Here is a 21,809-nt window from a genome sequence, read left to right as displayed (position 1 = left end):
TAAGTTGTTAAAAAGTTTGAAATAATGGTCTATCATGTGAGTTTATTAAGTAATCGTAAAAAGTATGACTTTAAAATAAAGACTGTTTATTTATTAAGAAGGTTTCCAGACGGTAAAGTTTGAAATAAGGAACATTTTGGTACTAACTCAATATGTCATTTTTTCGAATTAGTGTCTTCTGCCAAAACAGTGACGAATATCTCATTTAAAAATTTCATTAGTCACGGACGGGTTGTTGGATAAAATCATTATGCAAAAAGGTGTAACTCAAAATAACGGATATTCACCGCTAGTCTGGTAAGGATTAGTTCAGCACGATGAATTTCTTGATGACACAGATTTAACTATGTTTGTATAGTCATTCACCAGCTTTCGGTATGACGTTATTATTAGCAATCACAATGATAGGATGGTCCATCAATCCATAAGCATATCGATGTAGATATTAGGGATTGCAATACCGATATTTCAAAACCGGTATTCAATTATCAATCGATACCGAAATACCGGTTTCAAAAATAAAGAATATCAGTATTTTCGGTATTAAGAAAGCATACACGTTTATGTGGTTCGAAAATGAATTTAATGTTATTTTTTCATTACTTACTACATACTTTATTGTATATTAAATTTAATGTATACCTATATTTTATGCCGCCAAAAAATAAATATATTGACCGAAACCAACAAAATTTAAATGGTATTAAAACAAACTCCCGCAAATTGTCACGATGAATTATTAACATATTTCGAAGAAAAAAATATTCGCGGCGAGTATTTCCAATTTATTCTATAACTACTATTGATGCAACGTTGATAGTATATTCAACAAACGTTGAATTTGAGAGAGATTTTCATGTACCCGGACTTATAGTATTTGTAAAAATTAGCAGTTCTAAAATATTATGATACTAATAAAAATCAACATAATAAATGTAAGTAGGTATTTTAGGTTGCTATAAAATAGTGTTTAAATAAATTTCAATAGTTATATTTTTTTAATAATAGGTACTTTTTCTATAGGTAATATGTTTTGACGAGTACCGGTATTCAATAAAAAAAATACCGAAATACCGGTATTGATATATTCATTCGGTATAGCAAACCCTAGTATGTATACATTTAATGATAAATATTTGAATCGTTGGAAGCATTCTCGTTCTCTCGATGCTAAGGATCGTCCCCATCTTGAGATGCAGTGATCTTGTAAGCGACACTCTACACCCTTCCGGTCATCTGCTTCTCTCAAGGCAAAGTGAAGGCTACTTCAAGTAAGCTACTTCACTTTGTCGCTCCAGCACGCTAACGCTATTCCTTGGAGACTACCCAAAACCAAAACCTGGTCCGCGCCAAATATGTTCAAAAAGCTGCAGAATGGGTCAACAGCCATTCCTTTATATGGAGACTATGTATGTGGCAGGTTCCTCCTGTGCTCTGTCCAAGAAATACAAAACATTCGGCGAACACACCACATTTTGAAGGTACCGATTGTCTTCTGCTCCCTTACTTTCAGGGTTCATGAGTCGACACCGTAAAAAAATATGGAGAACACTAATAATTAATTAATATGATTGCATAAGTATAATTTTCGTAGCAATTGTGATTCTTGTATCCATCCCCGTAGTGGTAAGATGTGTCATCGATTTTGTCAGTTTTGCAACCGTCTTTTTTATTAATGTTCGATCCCAGATATACAAACAATTCCACTTTTTCTATATTTCAGGGTTTATTTACTTCGGGTAGAAGTTAGTATGATCAATAACCATTAACTCTGTCTTATTTCTGTTAATCCCTTCCTTCCTCTACCGAATGTAACAGGTTTGTGAGTTCTCTTTCATCTGGAGCCATTAATGTAGTATCATCTGGGAATCTCGTCATTTATTTTATAACCACTAGAGAATGCAATCCCGAGCCAAAATTTTGATCCCGGGATTACAATTTGGCGATTCCGGAACTGGTCCTGGAACTTGTTTGGTCATAATACGCAAACTATTATAGGGAAAAGACACATAATTGGAAAACTTTGGTCAAAATGAAGTTCATAGAGGACGAGCAAAAGCTTCATCATGATGTACAGATCAAATCAAGAGTGCCACGGTTTTCCCCTGACGCAATACAGGACGAGCAAATACACGAAAATGGTTGTCAGACTACTAAATCATATGGGTCAAAGCTATGAGATCGGGATGAAAAAGAAGACGTCAGATAATTACAATGACACATAGTTGTAAGACACAATGACCAATAATTCTTTTTGAAACTTTCTTTTGTCAAAATAACAACGTTATAGATGCAATGTCAAAACTTTTACATAACGTTTTATTGCGCATATCGTCGTTGAAACTAGAAAATTGTGTAACTCCGTTTTAATCGAAAATTGACTTTGAATGCCATCTAGTGGCCGTTGATAATATCTATCCGTCTTGCAAATTTTGTAATTCCAGAAAAATTGTATCATTGTTAAATCATGGATGATTTCACTCCAAAACCATACATTTGTATAGGAAACCATAATGTTTTTTGTCTCTCCTGTAAAGTAGTGTTTTTGGAGTTACACAATTTTCTAGTTTCAACGACGATATGTATAGTTCTCAGAGCTGTACTTAGTCTGAATCATTTTAAATCCGTGTTAGTCATAAAAAGAAAGTGGAAAATTGTAATATTATTAATTAATATATAAATATACTTATAACGTAATCAGCTGAGTGGGCAAGTTTTTGCGATGTTATTGTATAACGTGGTTCTTATTTAGATGACACTAAATCTCATTACGGTAACGTGCCGACTTATGGAGTCGTAGGTCTCGGGCATGCATCCCGGCAATGACAAATTAACATGTTGTTTGATCTCAGAGGACGCACTCAATAGATTAAGCAAGTGACTAAAATTCATTTCTTGTAGAGCCAAATAAAAAAAGATCTCACTATGGAGTATTGATCTACACAACAGCTTTCCTCAAGCGATTCTAATCTTGCACATGCTATTTCCGTAAATTAGGCCAAATCATCCGGGACACAATCCTGGACAAAGTCATGGCATCCCATCGAAAGAGAAGAAAAATGATGTCAACAACCACAATACGTTGGCGCAAACTTAACACAACATATTACGTCAAATTGCGTCGGAATATACGAAATTGAGTCTCACAGACGGTGTCTTTCAAATACTAAGTTGGGACGGTGAGGAATGGAATCGACAACTATGACTTTTCGTGTATATAATCGTCTCAGGAAGATGAATGAGAAAACAAACTGCGTCTCTCATATAATTATCAATACGAAACTGAGGCGTACACGCGGCGCCCTTGAAGAACCAAGTAAAAGTGGGAGTCGGAGCCACGGCCACTTCCAGAGTTAGCATCATGATTTTTCGTGTATACTATTATTTCAGGTAGACGAATCAAAATTGAAACTGAGTCCATCATATTATGTAGGTAAAGATATCTACTTACTCAACTCCACTTATCACTGGCATTAATAAAATAAATTACGACATAGTACTACCATCCGTAGAAGTGATTAAATAAACAATTTTTTTTTTTTTATATTTGACTAACATATTTTGAAACTGTCTTTTTTATCTGCCACTGTATAAATATTCAAGCTTGATGATAAAAAATTGTCATGACAACAAAGCTACCTATGTATGCTGTGTTATAATTTTATGTAGATATAATACAATAATATAAATAATTACAAGATAAAAAGAACTTTCTATATACAACGTTTTTAAATTTTCTGTTGAATTATTATGCTCTATATGCTCAAACTTGTACTTGATATGAAGTAAATAAAAAACAAACATTACGGATTTTTCTGAAATAACTTTCCATACAAAATAGAATTGACTGAAAATGAATTCAATTCTGCTTAAAGATGGCTAAAAGTATTAAAATAATGCATTGGCATCGTGTCCTGATATATTCTAAAAGTTTCAAATGTCTAGCTAGTCGGGATGTTAGTAAAAATCGATTGCAAGATTTGTACTGGGCATACAACCACCGGACAAACAAGAATACGAGCTAATAAAAACGTTGTAAAATACTTAACACTCATGATAAAAAGGTGCACAAAATACGTACATATTAAATGACAATTATTTATTTTTACAATTTCTTTCAACTAAAGAATGTATGTTTTTCAAGTAAGTTAGGCCAGAGATTGGGCACAACTAACGGTTAGAAGACGTCTGAATCTGTTCCTTAAGAATGTGAATTGATTTTTTGGCTTGTATAATGCTACAAAATAATTAATAATCCTTTTGCATAAAATACAATTGCAGAGTTTTGTACGGACATGTTTGGGTATTTACCAATATGTGGCCGCGCGTCTTCAGCGTTGGACTATAAACCAAATCTTTAGGTTTGGTTTAGGCAGGGTTCAATTAAAAAGTCTAAGTGACTGCATTACATTAAATTACAGACTGCAGGTAAAATTGAAAAGATATCTAGCTGCAAGACTGGTGATGTGCCATAGGGGTAGGCAGGTCGTGCATTGCATATGGGCGGCGAATGAAGGAACAAATATAGAAATTACAACTTTTGAAAGAAGTTGAGGTTTACCATGAAGCAGACGATGTGTTTGCTTCATTGGAAAGAATTGATATACTATGTCGCATCCGGGGCACAACTCGAGATCTTGTTTTTGCAGGAAAGCGGTTTGAATATTTTATTTTGGTATGTTAAATCAGTTTTTTTTTTAAATTTAATTTATAATAGCGTGACTTGAGTCATCTCATTTTGAATGTTGTCCGCATAATGACAAAAATGCTTTTAAGGCCACCATTATATTTTTTAGAATTATGCCGCTATATGTGCGGATAGAAATGATATCTTGGAATATTTCTGCATACTTAACTCAAAAATGACAAATTTGGACTTGTGCCACTATTATTCCCCGGGTGCGATGTAATTTAATAAAATAATCGAAGCATAAAAACACCTGACAACAAAAATATTGTTGTTTGTAATACCCATTATGAGACATATTACCATGGCGGTTTATCATACAAGCAACATTTTCATGGTTTTGTCTGTAAACCTTTAAACGCAAAAGACCTCAACGTACCTAAAACCACCACTGTTTGACAGTGAAAATGCGAATGAAAATGAGAACATAATAATAATATTGGTAAAGATAATTTGAAATCAAAACTAAGAGAGGACAAGTCTGCTTAGGGGAGGTAGGTACTTTGGGACCTAGGGACGTCACTGTCAACAACAATAAGATTGTAGTCGATTCAATGCCTCGCATTACGAGTTTTAAGAAAGTGCAATTTGGAAAGTGTTAAACAATCGAAGTGTGGATTTATTTAATTTAACTGTGCTAAATGATAACAGAACAGTTTTACATAAATACGGCCTGCCGAATGTATTGCACACGATCTGTAAATCGTTTCACACGCGAAAGTAGGACGTTTTGTCTGGGAAGGCTGTATTTTCATAATGCGGATGATACCTAACCATCTAAGATGTAAATTTAGAACACTTATCATAAGGAAAAAAACACTACGATGATATTGACTCTAAAGCATTAGAACAGTGTAAAAATACACAATAGTCCGAGAGACAGCTGATATAGTATTAGCTGGTTTTCAAAAATCAATTAAACCCTGCCTCAACCAACCCATAATTGCTTTGGTATGTTTTGGGTGATACGACAAAATTGTGCACACTTTTTCAATTATACTTATTTGTTTTGTTGGATTAAGAAGACATATTTCAAATTTTGTTGGTTCATTTTTTTAAATTAAGCACTGCCTAAGCCAAACTATAATAGATAAAACATATTATTCTATCTATAAAATATCTAAAGGTATGTATGATTTAATTGCATAAATTTAGATTCTTTATAGATAGACGAGTATATTTTGACTATTACCTATTATGGCTTGGCTTTCGCAGGGTTTAGTTGAATTAAAAAAAAATAACCAACACAATCAGTAAATTGTAGTCTTATTTCAATAAAAACAGATACGTATGACTAACAAAGTTTAGTATGCACTATTTATGGCGGGTATTAACAGTCTACCTCCACCCTTCGCCACTGAATTCACATAGATAAGTTTTTTTCATTTAATAAACATAATTTTTCAAGTAAATAAAAATGTGCCTATAGCTTGAAATCTGATTTATTTATATCAAATCAAGCTTTGAAACAGTTACAATAGAGCAGGGTTTCCAAAACCATTGACCAATTTGTATGCACCGGCACTATTCGACCGCGACAGAATTTTTTAAAATTACAATTTTATTTTGATTATTTACGTTATTTTTATTTACGAAATTATTTATTCAACTATAAATTTGATTTGAAAAAACAGAGGGTGCCCGCCACCCTACCGATATTTTAAAATGTGCTCTCTAGCTAGGATACAAAAAGGTATTGTAACAAAGAGATCGGACTCCTGACTAAATCTCTTTGTATTGTAACCATATAAATTATTTGTATATTTTTCACATTGAACAACGTATTGAAATGAAAACTATAGAGTTATCGAATTTCGAAGTCCTGTCAAATATTTCGCGCGTCTTTTTTAATATCGTCAGTAGTTGACGTTTTCATATTCATTAGCTAGATGCAATACGCTCATCTTTGAATTTTCATTACAACATTGGATTAGTTTACAAGCCCTGTCGATGCATTATTATGACACTATCTATAAAAACGTTTAGCACATGTCCGAAAATTTGCCTAAAATGCAGGAAGAATTTCTTGTGCTAAACATAATAATTTTAGTCAAGCCATGATGTCATCTCATAAAATCAATGAACTATATTATAATAATTATAATGAAAAAACAACCACATAACTAGCTACCCACTCAGAAATTGTAACAAAGAATTGAAATACATAATTTTTGAAATGAAAAGTGAAATGCAGTCAATATATTATTAAGTAGATATCTGTTTAAAGAGAGAAACAAAATAGATTGATCTGTTTTTGTTTCGCTTCGCGGACTTGACTGGCAACATTTTAAAATTCGCAGCAATGTATTTGGAATTCGGCAGAATAGAAAACAGTGATACCAAACTCAATGATCACGTACACTGTTCAAAGTACTTTAAAGATACCTATTTAATGACGTCCCTTGGGGTTAGGAAGAACATGCGTTGCATAGGGGTGGCACACAATAAAAGCGGGCGAAAGAAGGATCGAATACCAATATTACAACTTTTGAGAGCATTAGCGGTTTTATATACAGCAGAAAATGCGTTAGCTTCATTAGAAAGTGTCGACATCTTTGTTAAAAAAAAATAGTGTTGTATTGTAATACCATTTGTAAAACATGTTATTATGGCGGTTTACAACACTGGTAAACTTTTCACAAGGGTACCTCTAAACATGCCAGTGCTACAGACCTCCACGTATCTAAAACAACCGCTGTTTGAGAGTTGCTTTCGTGGAAATGTTCTAATTCTCAATAGAGCATTCTAAGTTTGCTTAATGGCGCCATTTTGCCCTGGAACGTCACTGTACCTACTCGAATATACCTACTTATTATCTATGTACGAAAAGATTTTAGTATAACTATGTGTTCTAAATTATGATGTATTTAAATGATAGATACTATTATTTTGAAATATTGTATTTTGAAAACCATCTAAAACATACATATTAGAAAAAGTATTGGAAATATCATAGACAGAGTTGAATTCGAATTTACGTATTTTACTTGGCAAGCGTAGGCTCTAGCAGTTGACTCTAGCTAGTAATAACCTCATTGTAACAAGCTAAGCGAATTTTACACCTATTCTTTCTATTAAAAATGTTTTATAGACTATTTTAACCATGTTTATAATCATCCTAAAAATATATTTGGAATTTGCAATCGGGAATAGAGTTTCAGATACGTCTCAAAGAATAAATACTTTCAGATATTTAACACAAATCTTAAAAAAGTTTTATATTACTTACGCCCTTTAGCACAAAATTACAATATATCAAGGAATACATAGAATTATTACTATATGGAAGGTTCGGGGAATTTCGATTGCTTGTGCAAACATTAGTGTTCTCTATATTTTTATACGGAGTCGATTCATGGACCCTGATGGCAAGGGAGCGGAAAGCAATTGATGCCTTTGAGATGTGGTGTTGCCGCCGAATGCTTCGTACTTCTTGGACGGAACACATGACGAACCAGTCAATGATCAAGAGACTGCAGATAAATGAGCGGCTCTCGCCAGTATGTCTAAGACGCATTCTGCAGTTTTTTTGGAAATATTGTACGACGCGTACCAGATAACCTGGAGAGACTGGTGGTTTTGGGTGGCCTCTAGGGAAGGCGAAGCACAGGAAGAGCGCCTGCACGCTGGAGCGACCAAATGAAAGAGCTGACTGGGGGGCATCATTCATTCTGCCCTGAGAGAAGCGGAAGATCGAGAAGGATGAAAAATCTTGGTCGCTGAAAGGATGGCAAAATTAAAAAGTGGTCACGATCCTCAGCTATAAGTGTACAACCAAGAATTAATTAATACAATTAAAGCCAAACTAAGAGGTTGTTATAATAACACTATAATAAGAACAACCAAATAACATGTCAATTATTAATGACAGTTAATTGTAATTTAAGGAACGCTCGATATAAACCGGTTCACAACCGCTGCAATCGAATCTATCTCAATAATGTTTATATTGGCTGTAATTTTCTTTCTCGCGTTGCTGAAATAAATTCGAAGAGAAAGTACCAATATATTTTCAATAGCGTGGTAGAGTACAAGAGAGTTTTATTAAAGCGTCAGTGATTGTTTTTATTAGAAATTTAATAAATAATACACGTGACATCTCACGTGGATTGTGTGTATAGACAAGGAATATATTATTATTATTTATTATTTCAATAAATCACCATTTGTCATTTTTATTATCACAACTAATAGAAACGATAGAAAAAACACTCACTTATACAATTTGTCCGCAAATAAATACTTGTACAATGGTTTGTAAACTTATAAAGGCAGCTACACATTTTTTTAAAAACTAAACGCATGTCCACACCTACAAAAATAGTATCTAGTTAAGGGTTGGCGAACCTTTTTACGTACGTGTGCGAAAATTTCCCAAATATTATTTTTCGACTGTGACGTGTCGAGCAGTTTTTCATGAGGATAAAATAGTTTCTGAAGAATTCTATTTAAAAAGTTTAAAAATAACAATTTATTTTTGAAGCAACGTGACATATATTAAGATTAATTTCATAAGGTAAACAGATTAAATATTTTTATTTTCATTCTTTTTTAGCATCATATATATATATTTATTTGTAAAACGTTAAAAATTATTATAGGTATTTTTTTTTTCTCGTCAAAATAAAATATTCACGTGCCATAGGTTCGCCATTACTGATTTGGTTAAATGTAGTTTAGATAAAACACGTCGTAAAATTGCGCGCTTTAATCAGAGCAAAATTCCATGAGACCGCACGTCGCTACTTCCGATGAGACAGTAAATATGACCAAAATTATTTTGTTTGTCGGTACACCCCCGATGGCCGCGCGGTTTAATCCTGGTTCTGACAAGTACACATATTGTTTTTTCAATTTGTGTATGAGTCACTATATGTCAGAGTATGTACCTAATAGGTTGAGCAAGTGGCTGACATCCATTTCTCGTAAAAACAAAAATCTGTTAATACAAACCTACACTCTGTGGAGGCCTATATGATCGTATTAGGATCGGACATGGTCGAAGAAGAAGACATTTAACAATATTTTGGTAAGCGAGATGTCCACAGTCTTGTATTTGAAAGTCTTCTATTTGTATTTGAATATTAATAAAATGAATTACGCACACTCTGATGCATGTCAAACTAGTTCAAGACACTTGGTACAACTTTGAATGACGACTGACTTAGTTATGGTACAGTGTACGTCTGCATAACGGGTGTGGATACGTAACAGTCGTCGCTGTAGGATTGGTTTGTCGAATAGACCAAATGTTGTTTTTACAGCATATGAATGCTGTATTCATTACAAACATTGATATTTTACATCAATAATTACAAATCAATTTAAAGAAACGGTAGGTTCTGGTTCATTTAGATACAAAAAATCTTTCTGCATTAAAAGGTCGATTTCAACAAAAACGGATATTCGACAAACCAATCTATAGCGACGAGATGGCAGAGGAAAAGCAAAGTTAATCTCCAATTGAAAGTCGGTAGAAGTATTGGAAGTATAACATCATTGACGAGCTGTAATTAAACCAAGGGCTTTTCACACGCTAGTCAGATGCTTTGCGAAACCAAATCTCATCAGGGATACCTTAATTAATGGTTGCGGATTAATATATAATATTTCAACGTTACAACTCATCGGGCATTCTCCGAATTCCGTTTGCGAAATCGGATTTATTTTGCGAAAATGACGGGCCGGTTGCAATAAAAATTTAATATCGTGAAGGACAAATAAAATTAATTACAAAATAATACTGCGCGATTACGTGCCGCCCTGATGGTAGGCAGTGCAGATAGAAAGTGTCGCTCTAGGGACGTTCCTTGCATTTCAAAGAGTTCAACACAGTGGCGTGACGTGATAAATAAAATTATTTCAACTGATATAAATATTACGACACAAAATAATATGTCAAATATCTACAGTTCTTTGGATTCAGAAGCAGAAGTCCGAGATGACATAAAAAATTGGGGTGGCATTTTGTCTAGGGATGACTGTTCGCCACTGTCATCCCTAGACAAAGTGCCACCCCAATTTTTTTATACAGTATTTTTTATATTTTCTTTCATGACTCCGTTGTCTAAGAAATGTGTTGTATGGAACAAAATATATAACACTAAAATATATAACATTTTACAACTTTGTACTAAGACATCTAAATACAAATAAATTATTGATTTAAAATTTAAAAAAACTACCAAACTTAGTCCCTGATAAAAAATAATAGCTATAAAATCCGAAAAAAAAATCATATGTGACGCCTCTGGGCCGACGAAAATACAGTCACGTCAAAAAGTCGTATGTAACAAAAATATTGGCCAATGCGTTGTGTGTCACCTCGTATTGATTATTGTAAAGTTTGTACATATTTAAAATCAACATCGCTACTATTTCGAGCTCCCATTCAATTACAACCAAAGCATCTTCGAACGTACATCGAAAAGTGTTGACAGTTAACGAACAGGTAGCTGACAGTTGACTAAAAATTATATAAGTAGTTCATATTTTAGTGTTTAATATCTAATAATTAGATTATTCTCAATTGTGTTCGGAGTTCATTAAATTTTATTAAATTTAATTGATCAAACAATTAATTTATAATACGATATTGTGCAAATAAGACTTTAATGCAAATGTGGTGTTATAAGAAGTTATAAGCTAATAGTGAGGCCACATTAGTGATTTTTTGTGTCATTTTACGTAATATTGTTAAAAAATTGAAGGATCATAATGAAGAAGAGTCTCAACCAGAGAATTAATGAGACCTGAAATACCTAACGGGTGTGGGGTAACAGGCACCCGATATCGAGTGTGGAAGAATATGGGATACACTTAAACACGTGTCAAGAATACGTCATTCTAAGCTTGTCCTTCGTTCTGACAAATGTTCACGGTTTTTGTACTGACGCTCAATTGGTGTATTTGAAGGTTGCAACACATACTGATGCTCGCCTATAATGTGTGTTTCATTTTCGTAGGACACTCATGCATTTAAAACCATGCTTGAATTCTATTGATTAATTTGTTCTGTGGTCTAAACATCTTTGTAACGAGAATCACATGATTATTACTGTGACGTAAACCAAATCTTAGGATTCAAATGTACACATATGTGTATATATTATATATATTGGTGATAGAAAATAAAGAGGTATATGAAATACGTGTGAACTATCCGTTATTGTTGATATGTATGTTCCTGATAACAGTGATAACCATCCACGATCTCTGGCGTATCCGGAAACTTGTACGTATGCAGTTCGCCGTATTACACTTCACCGTGAAATGCTGTACATATCGGAAATATATGGCCGTATATTAAAGACTGTCCAACCTCTTTGGGTCGTATAGTATTGACATAACATTCATGTGTAAATAAAACACGGTTCATGTCGGTTTACACTTTACAGGAAGCCATGAAAATAGCCAATATACTGGATTATTTGTTAGGTTAGGTTCGGTTTTAGTTAAGTTTTCATTCTTGAATTCATGAATTTTGCCAAGATCAGCTATGAAAATTGAATTAATGTTCATATTGAATCTAATAAAATTAGAGACCGTATAATATACGGCCATCTCTTTCCGATAGAAAGCTCACGGCGAACTGTGCCACGGTGAAATGTTTTACGTACAATTTACGTGTAACAAAAACCTGAAGCATATTATGTAGTTAGTTCTCCCGTGGTGTACGATTATGATTGACCTGCTGTTTGAGATGTCAATAGTGAATAAAAAAGCGAAAGCTATGTGCAATTAAATTGTTTCAATTATTTCATATATTATTGCACTCTCAATCAGTCCGTTTAATTTACTGTTTTCATCGTATTTTTGTTATTTTTCCTCTATAATTTTTCTTACTCACTGTACTTGGGGTGTTCATTGTAATCTATCAAGGCATAAAAATAATGACAGTCAAAACATTTTTTTTTAAAATATTAGTTTAAGGCAGTTACATGACTATACTATGTCTTGTGCAACTGCAATAATGTTAACCCCTTTAATAAATATCAGCTGTTCAAGAAACCTTTAGTCGTATGTTCTACATTCTTGAGAATTGAACCTTCAACTATTATCTGGTACATATCTTAGATTCGAATGTTGCTTTTACGGGTCACCTAGTGTGAGGGTCATCTTTAATGACCTTTCCATCCATCCCATAAACTACCACCTGCCTTAATACATCTATTTTGGTTTCTTGCCCTTCTTTTGAAAACATTTTATTACAGAGTGGTATTACAAATCAAGCAATCACGTAGTAGGTTCAAACAGTCATGTTTTTAAATCTGTGCATACCAGGGGTGAAGGTAGGGTGTTAAGATTCGAAATAAATAGTGCACACTAAACTTTGTCAGTCATTCGTGTATGTTTTCGTTAAATTATGAATACATATTATTACGGATAGTGCTGGTTAGTTTTTTAAATTCAATTAAACCGTGCATAAACCAAACCACAATAGTTTAGGTATGGCTATAGGCGATCTGACAAAAATAGTGCACACTTTTTCAATCATACTAATTCTTTGTTTTAGTTTACATAATATGGTGTTGGTTCTTTTTTTTTTTATTAAATTCATTGAGCCCGACCTAAACCAAAATTGATAAAAAAATATCCTTTGACTATTAGGATCTATTATGACTTGGATTAGGCAAAGTTTAATATCGAATTTTAAAAACTAACAAACACTATCTACATATTGTAGTATTAGTGCAATGAAAACAAATACGTTTGACTGACAAAGTTCAGTATGCACTATATATGTCGGTTATTAACAGCCTATCTCAACCCTTCGCCACTGGTGCTTACGTGATCTCAAAACAAGTATCAATAAGTGTAGGCTTGTTTCGATGCGCCTATTATTTTCTTTCATACGTAGATAATATTATAATCAACACCAGATGAATTATTTTTACTAAAAAAATACTTTTGTTTGTAAATCAAGCTTTTCGAGTTCTTAATTTAAAATTAACAAACGACATAATCTCTACCTAACGGAGAAAAGTGAAATTTATGATGTTGGTATAATCTGACTTATTGGCTTAACGATTTATCAACAGTAAAAATACGAATAAATCTATGCGATTTGTACTGTGAGAATTTACAATAACCTATACATGTCATACAATAAAAACACTTTAACATTTTAATAGTCACAACGTCAATTCAATATGTCACGAGATGGGAGTCATGGCTAAACATTTGGTAACATATAAGCTTACATAATCTGCATATTTGAACGTCCACTTTCTTTCTAAGCGACCGCCGTAGATAAAAGAGAAATTCTAAGAATTGTATATTGAAATAAATATATAGTCGCAAATAATAATATTGAATATGCAGAAGGAAATAAAAGTTTCTTTTATGGCATTCGCTTAAATCATTTAGAGAGAATCAGATAAAATCGACTTTGATTAAAAAAATATCGCATGTCATAGTGGTTAATAACAGATTATTTAACACACTGAAAATGATGATTATCAATTTGAAAGTGTTTGTTATTATTGTCGATAGATCAGATGGTCAAGGTTTGGTTTCCTCTGGTCATGATAAATTAAAATGCGTAGGTACATAAAATGTTCTATTCACACGCCGCATGAACGAATAGAAACCTTTAAGTTGTGATTATATTATGCTGCACGTCGCGTATTATCACGTGACGTCACAATAAGCCGCCGCTACGGGAAAAAAGTGTCTAATGTCGTTTTTCTTGGAGTTTAAAATGTTATCTTACTGATGCTCCCATCCCGTAGCACATTTTAAACCTTTAAACGAAGATTGTGTGTTAACAAACTCTGCCAAAATCACCAGAACAACAATGAGGTCACCCCACGCTGTACCGCACTGCATCGACACCTGCATGATGAGTCATGAACATTTTTTCTCATTTTCTATATGTCTACACATTTTTGACTCATGTCAAAATCGCAAAATTATATGAGAATGTTGTCTATTATCTATGGTCTGCAGGTTGGGTTCTGTCTAAAATATAATCTATTAATGTAAAATCGCAAGTAATTTTAACGTACGCACACGTAGAAACTGTTAAAAATTAATTGAAATTAGCATGAATAATGAATAATAATTCAAAATACTAATTCATTCGAGTTGGCATTCTCTATAATTGAATTTAGAGTGTGATCGTTCAAAATATTCTGCAAAATGACGAAACCATATACTAAATTTGTCACCGTGACAGCGTGATAGTACGCGACGTGCATCTCAATATAATCACAACTTTAGTCGTAAAAGACAGTGCATAAATTAAAATGCGGATGAATATAAAGAAATTTTGTAGTTTGAATTATAAATATTCATATTTTCCAAAACAAAAATAAAGTCCGTAATACGAAAGGGTTCTAATTTTAAAAATATTATTTTTGATCGATGATCGAGTCGATGAAGTCGATGACACATGAAAATAACAAATTAAAACAGTTTTTTTCTGTTATTAATTAAATTATACGTGCGTACTGTACTGGTTCGATAAAATAATGAAAAAGATTGGAAGATTAAAGAAGATATTCGTGCCATTTGGATGACTTCATCAATTATTAAATGTGGTAAAACATTTACTGATGAAGGGATAGGATACTAACTTTACAGAGGGTTACTTTGGGCAATTATTTTCTGTTATATTACACAGGGCACGTTACTAAAAATATAAATTTCAGCATAATGTTAGTTTTACAACAAGTTTTTTGTCTTCCTAGTGGTTTAATAATTTTATATTTAGTTGTTAAAAATGTTGATAGTAAAATTTAATCTATGAAAAAATCATATCTTTCTAAATGAGATCTTTTTTATTCCAGAAGAAATCTATTCCAGAGAAATCTATTTTATCTCTTTCATTGGAGAGCCTGAAGAAGAATTCATACAGGAAAACGAAAAAAAATATTCGTTAAATTAACATGACCCACAAGATATTATATTAAACGAACTGGATAAAATGTTTATACACGATGATATGAGAATAGAGGAAACTTGGTTGAAGGAATAAAGATAATTATTACAAAGTACTTTAAATAATGACATTAATAAAATAGTGTTTTATTACTATATTAAATTTTAAAAATAAATCTTAAGTGTAGAAGAAGATTGACAAATAGATGAAACATTGATAAATTAGATGAGGAAAATAATTGAAGCAGTTAAATAATGTGGAACAATGAGATCAGAGAAGATAAAACGGATGTGACAAAAATAATATTGATTACGGAAACGGACAACTTAAGAAAATCGGTTTTTGACAAGTTATAAGAAATTTGAGAGTTCGTCTATAAAACACGAATAGAAACATTAAAAATAGTTCAAAAACATATTTGATTAAATAAAAAAACCAGAAACTGGTCTATTTTCTCTTTGAGAAGAAGAATTTTAGATTTAAAAAAAATGAGTGCAATAGTGGGTGCGGCGACTGCCATTGGAGGTGCTGCGGTAACCGCCTCATCGCAGGTGGCTTGGTTCATCCCCATGCTCGTAGGAGCAATCGCCTTCTTCCAATACGAGATGATGGATCCTGAATCGAGAGCTGCCGATACTGACGCTGACGAACTTCTACCGGAATATGACTTTATCATAGTGGGCGCAGGATCGGCAGGTGAGACTAAAATCAATTAACCTAACTAACCTTTGGTTACAAAACATGTTTTACCGTGACAGTGTTATCAGTAGGATCGATTGCTTTTCAATTATACATCAAAGGGCATGGCTAGACATCTAAATAAGCAGCTTATAATTACAAATAATGGGTCGTCTACATATAACGTCACGCTCTAAGGGGAGTGGTCTGATATATTGTGATGATTTGAGACGAATGGGGGAGGGATCAGAGGAAATGTGACGTCACAAAGTAAACCAAAAATTTAAGGGGATTATTAAAGGATGAATATTAAAAAAAAATATCTTTCCTGTTTTTCAATGTTTAGGGGGAGGGGGTGTCAAAAATGTGACGTAATATAGACAAGGGGGTTAGTAATAGCCAAAATCGTGTGATATCATATGTGGACGGTCCCTAACAATAATATCCTGGATTCACTAAACAATAAACCGTACTGTTATTTCTTCGTGAAAACATAACAAATAACAAACAGTTAATTTTATAATATATTATATTTTATTTGGTTGTACTGTTTACCAATAATTGAAGATGTTTTACTGACGAAACCGGTCTTAGAGTAAAAAAATTAATTCCTAACAAAATCAAGTGTTTCACATTTTAAATATCTAATAAGTGTTTGATTTTTCCTTTGCCTGACACCTCAAGTTAAGTATATAATCTCTTCTCTTCCAAGTGAGGAACCGTTGTTAAAACATGATTTACGAATGTTAATATATAATTTAGAGCAATATCGGGGACATAAATATTAGAAAAATCGTAAAAATCTGTACGAATGGGACTCGATTTTACATCAATCGAAATCCGGGCGGTGAGCCTTACCGATTAAGCTACCGATACAATTCCTAATCACACCGAAATTTTCTAATGTATTATGGTGAATGTCGGTTAAGTTAAACTCGGTACAAATGTACGGTACGGCATGTTTTTGACGATGTTCCAAATAAATTGATTAGGTGTCGAAAAATTATGGTATTTTTGTTATCTAAAGCCGTGTCCACATTGGCAACAAGTTGCTGGCAACCTCGTTAAATTTTAATTTTGCTTTGCCAATGTGGACACGGCATAGTGAGAATTGAATCCGATATTATCCACATAATATTAATACAGTAATTATTGATATCTGTAGATTGCAGGTATTGCTGGCTAATTGGTAATAAATAAGGCAATGCTGTATATATTTTGACATGTTGATAACTGTTTTTTTCAGGTGCTGTACTAGCAAACAGACTATCAGAAATCGAAGACTGGAACGTTCTACTACTGGAGGCTGGAGGAGACGAAACGGAGATCAGCGATGTACCATTACTAGCCGCATATCTTCAGCTCAGTCAACTGGATTGGAAATATAAAAGCGAACCTCAAGGGACAGCGTGTCTTGGTAAATATTATTTGTACTTTTGGAGATTGTACCATTGACTAGATTGCAAAGCTTATGTACAGTAAATATTTGCTGGAATAACAGGAAATATCGGTTTAGTTCATTTTGCTCTAATATGTTGTGGAAACCATAAACCTATGAAAATAATATGTCGATTTAGTCGATTATTAACATTATACACAATAAATCCGAATGTAGTCTTATCTCTAGCTGGGAAATCATTAAGTATTCTAACAATACAGCTAAGGCAGCTTATAAACACAGATATATAATATTATCCTCATTAGGGTGGTGTATTATTGATGCCAATATACTCGTATATTACATACTATTAATTATATGTTGTTTAAATGTGGCCTCAAAACAGAGAAAACAGCAGGGCTTTGAACCGGCACTGAACACAGAAAAAACCATTATTTTTGTTGGAACGAAAACCGAAAAAAATCGGCTTAAATCGGTTCGGTACATTTTCAAACACGCGTGTTAACTTGATCTTATTCCCCACTACGGGCATCATGGTTATCGTTCAGTTGTCATAGGCGCAACATCGGCGCGATCATGTAAACGTTTAAAAATTAATCACTCAGAGTTGAACCGAAAACCGATAAACCGTTATTGTTTTCGAAACGAAAACCGGAACCTAAACAATATATTATATATTTTTACTTGAACCAGAACGAAAACGAAAAAAAGGGGAAAGTCAGAAGATGGTGCCAGAATAATATTAATTCTAGTTAGAATATTAAACTTTGTGTCTTTCCAAAATTACGACAGGTCACGAGAACCGAAACCACGAAAAAAAATTTACATAATATGTTTTGTGACTAACCTCACTCTGAACCACCGGTAAGAAACCAATGGCTTACACATTCGACAAAAACATCAGGATATCCGCTAGATGTCTGCATGTGTGTACTGATATTATTTTATTTTTAATTTTCAGCAATGGAAGGAGGTCGCTGCAACTGGCCACGTGGAAAAGTCCTCGGCGGTTCCTCAGTCCTCAACTACATGCTGTACCTCCGAGGAAACCACAAAGACTATGACAAGTGGGAGGCGCAGGGGAACCCCGGCTGGGGATCCGAAGACGCTCTTTTCTACTTCAAGAAGTCTGAAGACAACCGGAATCCTTACTTGTCAGAGACGCCGTATCATTCGCAGGGAGGATATTTGACAATTGGCGAGGCTCCATATCATACACCACTAGCGGCAGCGTTTGTACAAGCTGGTGTTGAAATGGGATATGAAAATAGAGATATAAACGGAGAAAAGCAAACAGGATTTATGGTGGCCCAAGGAACAACCAGAAGAGGAAGCCGTTGCTCTACAGCAAAAGCTTTCATAAGACCGGCTAGACTTAGAAAAAATCTAGATATATCTATGAATGCTTACGTGACGAAAGTCTTAATTGATCCAGTAAGTAAAATAGCTTTCGGAGTAGAGTTTGTAAAAGACAGACAGATTCACAGAGTTACAGCTGCAAAAGAAGTTATAGTTTCAGGTGGTTCAGTGAATTCTCCCCAACTGCTAATGCTATCCGGTATAGGACCAAAAGCAGAATTAGCAAAGCACGGAATACCTCTGATACAAGACCTACAAGTCGGAGAGAATCTACAAGACCATATTGCAATGGGCGGACTGACTTTTATGGTGAATCAACCGATATCAATCGTTGAGTCAAGACTGCACACTGTGTCCGCACTAATGCAGTATGCCGTATTCGGTGAAGGACCTTTAACAATAATGGGAGGTGTTGAAGGACTGGCATTCGTGAATACCAAATACGCAAACGTGTCCGACGATTATCCCGATATAGAATTCCACTTCATATCAGGATCCACGAATTCTGACGGTGGAAACCAAGTAAAGAAGGCACACGGATTAACAGATAAATTTTACAAAGCTGTTTTTGGTCCAATTGATAATATGGACACTTGGAGTATATTGCCAATGTTGTTACGACCGAAAAGTAGAGGATCGATTAAGTTACGAAGTAAAAATCCTTATGACTATCCATTCATATATCCGAACTATTTCAAAGATGAAAGAGATTTGGAGACACTAAGAGAAGGAGTCAAGATTGCTATAGCACTGTCCAGAACCAAATCAATGCAGCGATTCGGTTCTCAGCTGTCGCCCCACGTATTTCCAGCATGTCGTAGTATCCAGATGTATACAAACGCTTTCTTCGAGTGCATGATCAGGCAGTATTCAGCTACTGTTTATCACCCAGTGGGTACGTGCAAGATGGGTCCGTACTGGGACAAGTCAGCTGTGGTTGATCCACAGTTGAGGGTATATGGTATAAGAGGACTTAGGGTTGCTGATGCCAGCATCATGCCAAACTTAGTGAGCGGAAATACAAATGGTCCCGTTATTATGGTGGCGGAAAAGGCGAGTGATATCATCAAAGAGTTCTGGATGAGGAACACCTGATAGGTGAGATAGTATTAAATTGATATAGAAGAAAATAACCGAGGACACGATTTAATGGATGGATGAAAAAAAGACACAATGAATAAAATTACTCTCACAAACGAGTCGTAATAGTCTAGTGTTCAGATGAATCTCCAATAATCATATGGTACAGTGGGTACATGTATATTGTGACATTAGTGACGTAAACGCAACTATATTTTAATTTAAAAATCATGAGGAATATTCAGACGTGAAATCTTATACATTATACGGATGTGTTTTCTGCGTAGGTAGGTATATCATGTAGATTGTAGAGTATATGCTTTATAACTTTTCACTTCGGCTCGATGATGAAAATGATGTAATATATTCTAAAAATATATTGTTTACATTATTTGTCTATTTATTTATCACTACACATATAATTAAACAAATAAATATCATTTCGTCTCTGTTCTGGCAGAACACACTAACTGGAGAATACTAGTTTTAAGTAATTTGACTTTGAAGTTGTTAAAATGTTTGAAATGGTCTATCATGTGAGTTTATTAAGTAATCGTAAAAAGGATGACTTTAAAATAAAGACTGTTTATTTATTAAAAAGGTTTCCAGACGGTCAAGTTTGAAATAAGGAACATTTTGGTATAACTAACACAATATGTGATTTTTTCGAATTAGTGTCTTCTACCAGGACAGTGACGATTTGATCTAATTTTATGCGAGTTAATGAGACGAAGAGGTGTATCAGTATAGTTAAGAGTGCAAAAAAGTGCAAAGTTATAAAACGTATACTCTACATTGAATGCAATCCAAAAATCATGTAACACCATTTATTTTATGGACCCATAAATTGGAAAAATGTAAAGATTCAAATGCTAATTCCATTGACACGAATGGTAAAGTATGCTGTTCGGCTCACGTCAAAATAAAATATATATTTTTAATGAAATTAAGAGACAATCTATAAACTGCCATTGAATATTGTGCTTAGTAGATATACTGTTAAAATAAAATTGAAAAAAGTCTACATGCATAGATATTGTATGAATAGATTGAGTTATTCCATAGAAACAACCATTTAATAATATTAATTGTTGTAGGTAACAATATTTATTGTAAAAAGTGTTTTAAAATATAAGAAAACTACATTATATGTATTAAAAGTAATTTGATGTGATTGATTGGACTTATAAAGAGTGATTTGTCATGTTCCTTTATAAAATATATTTTTTTTTATCAAGAGAATTGATTATTATCATGAATGTTAAATATATAATATTATTTATTACCTAAGAGGACGATACCAAGTTAGCACTATAGTGTAATAATATGTAAATATTTTTTTGTAAAATAAACGAAAACAAAATTAGGTTTAGAGTTTTTTAATAGAGTTTTATTTAAAAATTGCAAAAATAATCAATGCCACGACATCTATGATCTTCCTTCAAAAACGTCATTTAAATTTGGTAGATATCCACACTTGAGATTATGTATTATATGAATTAATATATTTATGACTTACAAATAATATGTCGGTAACAATAGAATAAAATTATTCTATAATAATATTATTATAATCCAATATTTTTTTCATTTTATTATAATATAAATATTTAGTAGAGATATAGAACAGTGCCATCTATGATGCAAACAGAAAATCATTTAATTAAAAACAATTTTTACTATTGAATGATTTATCAGACATTCTATATACCATTATTTTG

At 33.3% G+C, this 21,809-nt stretch overlaps 1 protein-coding gene across 1 annotated transcript; it reads left to right on the top strand.

Annotated features, from left to right (window-relative positions):
* Positions 1-16,060: 16,060 nt before the first annotated feature.
* On the top strand, positions 16,061-20,103 carry LOC147069509 (glucose dehydrogenase [FAD, quinone]-like). The gene is made up of 3 exons (XM_085950262.1): positions 16,061-16,268; positions 17,497-17,667; positions 18,611-20,103. The coding sequence occupies exons 1-3, from the start codon at positions 16,061-16,063 to the stop codon at positions 20,101-20,103; spliced, it is 1,872 nt and encodes a 623-aa protein (XP_085806388.1).
* The last annotated feature ends 1,706 nt before the right edge of the window (positions 20,104-21,809 follow it).

Source organism: Rhyacophila brunnea, unplaced genomic scaffold (assembly GCF_057557595.1).
Source record: "Rhyacophila brunnea isolate RB1 unplaced genomic scaffold, BYU_Rbru_1.0 scaffold_23, whole genome shotgun sequence".
NCBI classification, from domain to species: domain Eukaryota; kingdom Metazoa; phylum Arthropoda; class Insecta; order Trichoptera; family Rhyacophilidae; genus Rhyacophila; species Rhyacophila brunnea.
This window is presented reverse-complemented; position numbering and strand designations above follow the sequence as displayed.